Raw genomic sequence first — 9,678 nt, 5'->3', positions numbered from 1 at the left:
GTTTATAGTGTTACCACTCAGTTATTTCCCTAAGTTATTTAGGGAAATAACTTAGTTAAAGTTATTTAACTAAGATATGAACTATATCTTAGTTCACAATCGGAGGAATGCCTAGAGTAGACACAGTACAGAGCATGAATTAAGGAATAAGCAGCTTATAGTTGGAGGAATGTCTGGAGCAGACACAGTGCAGAACATGATTTAAGGGAAAACAGTTATACCAGGACCAGAATCCATGGCCCAGGCGGCAGCATTCACTATCGGAAAGATACCTGCTGTATGGCAGGCTTGAGGTGAGAGCCACTCCTCCTGATAAAGGAGTTGTAGGACCTTGCTCCAGTTCTTGTGGAGGGCTAACCTCAGACCGGCAATCCCTTGAGCATCCGAGGGCTCAAAACCCCTCCGGGTAATCGCACCTTGGTGACTGTGAACTTTATCAGCTCTTGTTACTGTACTCACTCAAAAAGCATTCCCCTATAGAACTCATTGAACGCTGCCAGCAGGTGGCGGTAACTCTGACAGCTCTGTCACTGCTGTGTGACTTAAAGCATCTTCCCGTAAATCATCTTAGAAGTAGCTTGCCCAAAGATAGAGGTATCGCAGACTGCACCTCTTCCCTGCACATGGCCCACCTCCATGCCTCAGTGACGTAATGGGGGTGGAACCCCTACTGCACACAGCTCACCTCCTTGCCTTGATGACCTAATGGGAATGGACCCCTTGCTGCCCACTGTCCATCTCCTAGCTTAGGTGACCTAATGGGGGTGGACTCTGTGTTTATTGTTCACAACCCTATCACTATCCTTAAAGATGACTTCAGTCACTGCCCTGCCCCCTAACCTATACACAATAAATACTGATGCTTCTGGACATTCGGGGCCTCACTTGACTCCACTTATAGGTGGGGTGGCCCCCCTGAGCTCAGCTGCATTTTCCTTGTACTTCGGTGTCCTGTCTCTTTATTTCTCAGATCCTGCTCCTCAGCACAGCGTAAGGGACACCCCACGACCCTGTGGGGCCTCAGCCCTACATACTGAGGCAGCTGAAATGAGACACAATTTGTAATTCTCAAGAACCTTATCAGGGGCCGGGCACAGTGGCTCATGCCTGTAATCCCAGCACTTTGGGAGTCCGAGGCAGGCAGATCATGAGGTCAAGAGATTGAGACCATCCTGGCCTACATGGTGAAACCCCATCTCTACTAAAAATACAAAAAATTAGCCGGGCTTGGGGGTGCTTCCCAGCTGCTCACGTGGCTGAGGCAGGAGAATTGCTTGAAACTGGAAAATGGAAGTTGCAGTGAACTGGGATCGCGCCACTGCACTCCCACATGGCAATAGAGCAAGACTCGATCTCAACAGAAAAAAAAAGTTATCAGAAAAAGCCAGGTGTTAAGAGTATAATGCAGTGGGGTGCAGTGGCTCACAACTGTAATCCCAACACTTTGGGAGGCCGAGGCAGGTGGATTATGTGAGTTCAGGAGTTTGAGAGCAGCCTGAGCAACATGGCAAAACCATTTCTATAAACAGTACAAAAAATTAGCCAGGTTTTGTGGCGTGGGCCTGTAGTACCAGCTACTGAGGAGGCTGAAGGGGGACGATGGGTTGAGCTTGGGAAGTGGAAATTTCAGTGAGCCAATATAGTGCCACTGCACTCCATCCTGGGTCACAGAGTGAGATCCTGTCTCAAAAATAAATAAATAAATAAACTGCAATGCAAGGCATTCAGAACGTTACTTGAAGCATACAAAATGATAGTTATATTTTTACTAGGTAACCTTACTGTCTTTGGTTTATTACATATTTAAATTTGCATCAACCCTTATTATTGTTATAATTGGTTATCTTTCTTTAGACATATAATAGGGACACTGAATCGATTTTGATAAAAGTTGATATTTGAATTGTTAATGGGATTTTAAGGAACTTTACCTTTGGCTGAAATACCAAATCCTTTGGATTTGCTACTCACCCAGTATCCCTTTGACAGTACAAACTAGTATAGTAGAAAGAACAGTAGACTTTGAAAACACAGAGGTCTAGATTCAAATCCCAGTTTCAACATTTACTTACAAATGGCTTTGAGAACATTTCTTAATCTTGTTGGGTCTCAACTATGAAATAATACCTCATTAGGTTCTGGTAAATATTAAATGAGATAGTGTGGCCGGGTGCAATGGCTCATCCCAGCACTTTGGGAGGCCGAGGCGGGTGGATCACCTGAGGTCAGGAGTTCAAGACCAGCCTGACCAACATGGTGAAACCCTGTCTCTACTGAAAATACAAAAAAAAAAAAAAAAAATTGCCAGGTGTGGTGGCATGCACCTGTAATCCCAGCAACTCAGGAGGCTGAGGCAGGAGAGCCCTGGAACCTGGGAGGTGGAGGCTGCAGTGAGCCAATATCGTGCCACTGCACTCCAGACTGGGCAACAGAGCAAGACTCTCTCTCTCTCTCTCTCTCTCTCTCTCTCTCTCTCTCTCACTCTCTCTCACTCACACACACACACACACACAAAAGATAACGTACCTCGTATGAAGTGTGGAACTTAGTCACTCAACAGATGACAGCCTTAGCCTAATAAAAGGAACCAGAAAGCCTGTGTACTAGCTCTCCTTCACGGTAGAAAAAGAGAAAAGAGAGTAATGCAGGTAATGAAAACACTCCTCTTCAATACTGTGGTCTCGAGCAGCCCACTCTCCATACCAGGTATTTAGACCCTAATGATATATTGCCTTGTATTATTAACTTTCAGGACAATGTATGATATCTCTCTAGTTGAATAACAGAGTCATTGAACACAGGGACTGTGAAGGCGGAAAGCTTTCCAAATTTCATAGGGGCCAGTATATTTATAGACATCCGTTGAATAAATTATTAGTTATATATAAATATATTAATTATATATGGAGATAAAGATTTCAATTTTGACATTTCAGTATCAAAATATGTTATATGTTGATGGTGGAAAGATGAATGAGGTATGAAATTTTTAAAGTCTAAAGTTATCATGATTATAAATTAAACAGGATTTTAATGTGTTTATCTTGTTACTTTGCGATGTCATCATACTTTGCTCTCTGTTTTAGTGATAATTGAAAATCCTCTGATCCAAAGAAAGGATATAGAAAGAGAAGAAAAATTCAGCCCTGCAACTCCTAGGTAAGTATCTGTCTAGCACAGAGATCAGTCTCTGGCACAGAGATTGTGCCAGAATGATCATTACTAATAATTTTGTATCAGATTAGCAGAGATCTTACCAGAAGTGTTCTATTTCTATTCCAGTAAAAGTGAATTTAATTTTCTCTTACAAAACTCATCTTTGATTATGATATAATTTACTTTGATACAGAGTCACATAAAAAATGGCTTTGCTTTCAGTACTTTGATTCATATTCTTAAATTTACAAAAATTTGACTGTTAGGTTAAAACAGAATGAGAAGAAAAGATAAACTTTGGAAATTGCATATTTCTTTTTTCATATCAAGGTATCCCTCTACTCACAACCTTACCATCTTAGGTCATGTTCCCTGGAAGCAGAGCTTGAGAGGAGGACTCTTATGTGATTATTTCATTGAGGGAGAGCTCTCAGGGGAACCCTGGAATGAGAGGTGGAGACGAAGCTGAGCAGAGAAGTGAGTTCACCTGGAGCCTCAGCAGGAACCCAGGACAGAGTTCTGGAGTATGAGTGGCCCCCTTAGAACAGTGCCCTGGCTGTAGTCCATCCACTCCCCGAACCCTCAGAGTGGCATGGGGATACGCTCGAAGGCAGGCTTGGCAGTTCTGGAGAGGAGGATGTAGCTGTGCTCCTGTACTGGCCTGTAAAGGGCTGTTGGCAGGCACAGCAGTCTACTGCATTTACCCTCACATCATTTGTGACCCCCTCCCTTTTCTAACCTCATCTTACACCAGACTCTCAAGCCTCATTTCTCTGCAGCCACAGTGAATTTCTTTACATTTCATGAACATCCTGAACTCATTCTGCACTAAGAACTTTTGTATTTTCTAGTCCCTCTCTGCATAGAACATTCTTCTCCCATCTGTCTGAATACAGGTATTTGCTTCTTTGGGTTAATGACTCTCAGCTTAAATTGTTGTATGGGACCGAGCGTAGAAAGTTAGCACCAAGACAAAAGTATGCCAGATTGCAGGGTCATTTATTACGCCGGTGACCACAGAGGACTCACGTTTCTCCAACCTGTGGCGTCAAAAGGAGGGTGCCAAGACTTTTTATACCCGAAAAACCACCTTGGGAGTGGGGGTGAGGGGCGGGGATGGGGATGAAAAGGTTTCGGACATTCCAAGGGCTAGGGGATTCTGTGATTCACCTCCTGGGCAGAGACGAGGGCCGGGGTCTCCACCAAGGTCCAAGGGACTTTTGTCATTCCGTTTGTTACTTCAGTGGTTTACAGAAGTCAAGATATACATTTGTTTACACATTGTCTGGGTGGTGATAGAAGTCACAGATTTTAGCAATTACTGATAAGAAAAGGTAAGCAGCGGGCCGGGCGTGGTGGCTCACGCCTGTAATCCCAGCACTTTGGCAGGCCGAGGTGGGTGGATCACAAGGTCAAGAGATCGAGACCATCCTGGTCAACATGGTGAAACCCCGTCTCTACTAAAAATACAAAACATTAGCTGGGCATGGTGGTGCGTGCCTGTAATCCCAGCTACTGAGGAGGTTGAGGCAGGAGAATTGCCTGAACCCAGGAGGCGGAGGTTGCGGTGAGCCGAGATCGTGCCATTGCACTCCAGCCTGGGTAACAAGAGTGAAACTCCCTCAAAAAAAAAAAAAAAAAAAAAGTTTTGCATTTTATAAAAATGGCCTTGCTCAGGTTCTGGCTCTAGGCCAGCACAATATCACAAAATGTCACCTTCTTCAACCCTCCCCATCTGCTCTGTTTGTGGTAGCGCTAACGGTCAACTACTGGGACTTGCCTTGGCTGTTGTCACCTAACCCAAGTCACCGTCTGAAATTGTTTGATTCACTGTTCTCGGGTCTCCCCCTTACTTACGTGAGCCTCATGAGATTGAAGATCTTGTCTGCCTTCTTCACCACCGGATCCCTTGTGCCTAGTATAGGGTCTGGCATATAACAGATTCTCAGTATTCATGGAATGGATGGACAGATGGATAGATGGAGAGAAGAACATTCCTGGTAGAGGGAAGAAAAAGGAAACCTCCTATCTTTTCCAGAACAGTTAATGTTAGGTTGAGCCATTTGAAACTGCTGATGGTTTACTATTTTTCATCTAGAAATACCAGTTTCATAATGTAGTAGTCCGATATGGCTGAATGCAGGGCATGGACAGGGGGAGAAGCTTAAGGCAGAAGCAGAGATACTTCACAGACAGCTTTGCTTTCATACTGAGTTATTTCCTCTGTGACTGGTAGCCACAGGACAGTCTTTGAGCCGGGAAATAATATTTCCATATTTGTGATTTAGGAAGATCACTTTGCTTGTGGAGGATGGACTGTGAGGAGTGAAGCTTAGTTAGGAGAGCAGGGCAGTGGCGTGGAAGAGAAGTGATGAGGTAGGTAAGTGAGGCAGAGCAGGGAGGACCCTGTGTTAGAGAGCTGCTGGGGCGTGGAAGCTGAGGGCTGGGAGGGACTGGGTGCAGGAGGCAGAGCTCTTCAGTTCAGGCTCACTGTGCCAGTGTCCCCACCTGCTCCATGCAGAGTGCAGCAGGGCTAGAAAACACAGTCCCTGACCTGAGGCACTTAGGCAGAGCAGCCAGGACCACAAGAGAGAGAAACACTAGTCCTTGGGTTTGTATAACCCCTGAAAGTTTTGGAGTGCTTTATACTCTGATTTTTTTGGAAAAGGAAACAAACATAGAGTCTTGGGCAAGATCAGATAAGTGGTATGCTTAGAACTCCGACATGTGTCAATCCTCAAAACATTTCCTTAATGAAAGCGCATTGTAAACAAAAAATATTTTGCCATATTATTCAATATTTCTAAGAGTAGAAATTATACATTTCTTAATATTGTCTAAATTTCAACCAAAAAATGTAATTTAAATGTGAACTTGGAAAATTTTAACAATCCAAAAATCATTTTCATATAACTTTCTTGTGTTTTTGCAATTTAGCAATTGTAAACTATTTCTCAGTGAGAATCACTCAACAGTAAAAGTTTGTTCCAGTTATGAAGTGGACACAAAGTTACTTTCTTTGATACATTTACCCGTTAAAGAGTCTGGTGATTATTATTCGTTGGGTGACATTGTTGCAAATGGACACAGTCTTAATGGGAGGATTATTAGCCTGCTTGCAGCTGTGAAGTCGGTAAGTTGAAATCCCAAGAAAGCCAACTGCAGTTTGACAGGAGAGTTGCTGTCACTTGATTTGTGTTTGGGATGGAGTGGTCATAATCGGCTGGGGTAGTTTTTCTTCTATATCTTGGTAGTATGTTGAATTAAGAAAGCAGTAACCCTTCTCATTAAGGGAAATTTTATCTGTGGGTGAGTAGTAAAATAAAATTGTATTTGAATGCCCACTCTGCTCATAAATGATCTGCTAACTATAGAAGAGTTTTTTATACTTCACTTAAACAAAGATGTAAATGGAAAGTGTAAGCTTATTGACTTGAAATTCTCCATGATCTTCCTTGAAGGGGCATAGTTGAGTGTAAGTTAAGGGATCAGTTATCTGCCTTTGTGCTTAGAGCTGCCCAGAAACCGGAGAGGGAGTGTGAATACACGCTGCCCTGCTGTAGGGGATGTGTGGTCTAATAGGTGGAATGGGACCAGGCTGGTGAGGTACAGGGGAGGATGGCACTCCATGGGGCACGCAGGGGGCAGTGTTCCCTTCTGGTGCATCGGTGTCTATCTCAATTATTACAGCAAGTTCTGAGCTCTGTAGTTTGACGGACCAGAGCCACTGGACAGATTTAGATGTAGACCTCAACAATTAAGTTTCACAAAATAAAGTATATGAAAATTAGTCCAGGCACAATGGCTCACATCTGTAATCCCAGCACTTTGGGAGACCGAGGCAGATGGATCACTTAAGCCCAGGAGTTCAAGACCAGTCTGGGCAACATGGCGAAACTCCATCTCTATCAAAAATACAAAACTTAGCCACTTGTGGTGGCGTATACCTGTAGTCCCAGCTGCTTAGGAGGCTGAAGAGGGAGGATCACCTGAGCTGGGGAGGCTGAGGTTGCAGTGAGCCACAATCATGCCACTGTACTCTAGCCTGGGCAGCAGAGGGAGATCTGTCTAAAAATAAATAAAATAAAATAAAATAAAGGGGCAAGAAGGTTGGGGGCAGTAGCTAATGCCTGTAATCACAGCACTTTGGGAGGCCGAGGCAGGAGGATCACCTGAGGGCGGGAGTTTGAGACCAGTCTGGCCAACATGGTGAAACCCTGCCTCTACTAAAAATACAAAAAATTAGCTGGGCATGGTGGCAGGTGCCTGTAGTCCCAGCTACTTGGGGGGGCTGAGGCTGGAGAATCACTTGAACCTGGGAAGCAGAGGTTGCAGTGAGGTGAGATGGCGCCACTGCATTCCAGCATGGGTGTCAGAGCAAGACTCCATCTCAATAAATAAATAGGCAAGAGTAATTTCTTAATATAGAGACGGTTGATAGTCAAGAGACCAAAAAAAGAAAAAAGGGTGGGTGGAGGGAAACACACACTTATGATAGTTAATGTTGTAAGCAAACATGAATTGGTTGTCATATTAAATGATGACTGACTGAGAGAATGAGACTCTCTCAGATGTCAGGCCCCTGGCTGTGGAGGCCATGCCTGCCACATGGGGACAATGCTATATACTTAATGAAGGAGGAATAAGCACGCTACATGATCATCTTGAAAAATAGGAGAAGTCACTTTCTAGGCAGCTTAGGTTCAGTCCTATTTAGTTGTTCACATGAGTGCTCAATTCTTTGCAGTTTCCTCAAGTTCTAGATAATGCTCATTACATTTATCATGTAGTAAGAGCCAGGTTTGGTGGCTCATGTCTGTAATCCCAGCACTTTGGGAGGCTGAGGCGGGTGGATCACCTGAGGAGACCAGCCTGGCCAACATGGTGAAACTCCATCTCTACTAAAAATACAAAATTAGCCAGGCATGGTGGCATATGCCTGTAATCCCAGCTACTCAGGAGGCTGAGGCAGGAGAATCGCTTGAATCCCGAAGGCAGAGATTGCAGTGAGCCGAGATCACACTATTGCACTCCATCCTGGGCAACAAAAGCAAAACTCCGTCTCACACAAAAAAAAATGTAGTAAGAATTGTCTTCAACCCTGAATGAATATAGTGATATAACCAGGAAACTCTGGCAGCTTTCAGGTGTCACATCATTTCGTATGCCTTTTGTCCCCCTTTTGGCTTTCAGCCCTCTTACATTTCCTTTTCTTCACACTTTTATTGACCTGTGGTCTCTTCGTCTCACCTCCACTGCCTTTTCACTTGAAAACTCCTTTTAATGAACTGTTCTTCACCTCCCAACCCCAGATGTTAGGCTGACCTCTGAGCCTCTGACTGTCCTTTCCAGGTCCCTTTCTCTTAGCAGCACAGATGCAGTGGTGGCAGTGTTGGGGGGGTGGCCAGTGACTATCGATGCTGGGCCTGCTGCTCTGCATCTGTCAGAGGCACCTGCTGTTCCCACATGAGAAACCACTGGGTGGAGAGAAGGGTCCTAGTTCAACTCCACCTTTTTTTTTTTCCACTTGCTTTAATGAGCAAGAACATCTCCTCTTCTTTGATTCTCTCACCCCACAATGGACAGAATTGGACAGTGTCAGAGTTTCCTGTATATCCCGCATGTGACTCTCACCATGGTAGCTCTGGGAAGAAGGCAAGGATGTATCCTATATTAGTTTGTTTCCTGTGGATACTTCTTATACCACAGATATGTTGTGTTTTATGTTCGCTAAGAAGATGGAGATGCTGCCAGGCACACCAGCTCACACCTGTAATCCCAGCACTTTGGGAGGCCAAGGTAGGCAGATCACCTGAGGTCAGGAGTTCGAGACCAGCCTGGCCAACATGGTGAAACCCCATCTCTACTAAAACTACCAAAAATTAGCCAGGTGTAGTGGTGGGCGCCTGTGATCCCAGCTACTCAGGAGGCTGAGACAGGAGAATTGCTTGAACCCGGGAGGTAGAGGTTGCAGTAAGGCAGAGTTGCATCGTTGCACTTCAGCCTGGGCAACAAGAGCAAAACTCTGTTACACGCACACACACACAAAAGATGGGGATGCTGAGCCCCAGAGGGGATGAGTCCACTCAGTCATATGAACTCCATGCTGGGCTCCACGCTGAGTCATGGGAATCCGCAGGTGCTGGAAACCCTCCCTGCCCTGGAGGACTCCATATAAATACCCCAGGGGGGCCTGTCATGGAGCCTTGTTGTGACACGTTGAAAAAACTTTCAGTATCTACTTTAAACACCTGTCTTTCTGTCTCTCTTCAAAGTGTTGTGTGACTCACAACTTCAGCTATGGACACGTGGTTTAGAGATAGAAGAGGCTTTAAAATCATCACTAGTACTGGTTCTTGGTATTTTTGTATTTCTAATTTGGTGTTTAAAAGGTGAACATTGCCAGGCACGGTGGCTCACGCCTGTAATCCCAGCACTTTGGGAGGCCGAGGTGGGTGGATCACGAGGTCAAGAGATCGAGACCATCCTGGTCAACACGGTGAAACCCTGTCTCTACTAAAA

The 9,678-nt window shown here is 44.7% G+C and overlaps 1 protein-coding gene across 1 annotated transcript in view; it reads left to right on the top strand.

Annotated features, from left to right (window-relative positions):
* MEIOB (meiosis specific with OB-fold) overlaps positions 1 to 9,678 on the top strand; it is a 40,746-nt gene that overhangs the window by 8,147 nt on the left and 22,921 nt on the right. Inside the window, exons 4-6 of the mRNA XM_017510813.2 lie at positions 3,087 to 3,159; positions 6,094 to 6,289; positions 6,669 to 6,694. Coding sequence (XP_017366302.1) covers positions 3,087 to 3,159; positions 6,094 to 6,289; positions 6,669 to 6,694 — 295 coding nt within the window. The remainder of the gene's footprint in view (positions 1 to 3,086; positions 3,160 to 6,093; positions 6,290 to 6,668; positions 6,695 to 9,678) is intronic.

This window comes from Cebus imitator, unplaced genomic scaffold (genome assembly GCF_001604975.1).
Source record: "Cebus imitator isolate Cc_AM_T3 unplaced genomic scaffold, Cebus_imitator-1.0 Scaffold444, whole genome shotgun sequence".
NCBI lineage: Eukaryota > Metazoa > Chordata > Mammalia > Primates > Cebidae > Cebus > Cebus imitator.
The sequence above is the reverse complement of the archived record's forward strand: the minus strand, read 5'-3'. Positions and strand labels throughout refer to the sequence as shown.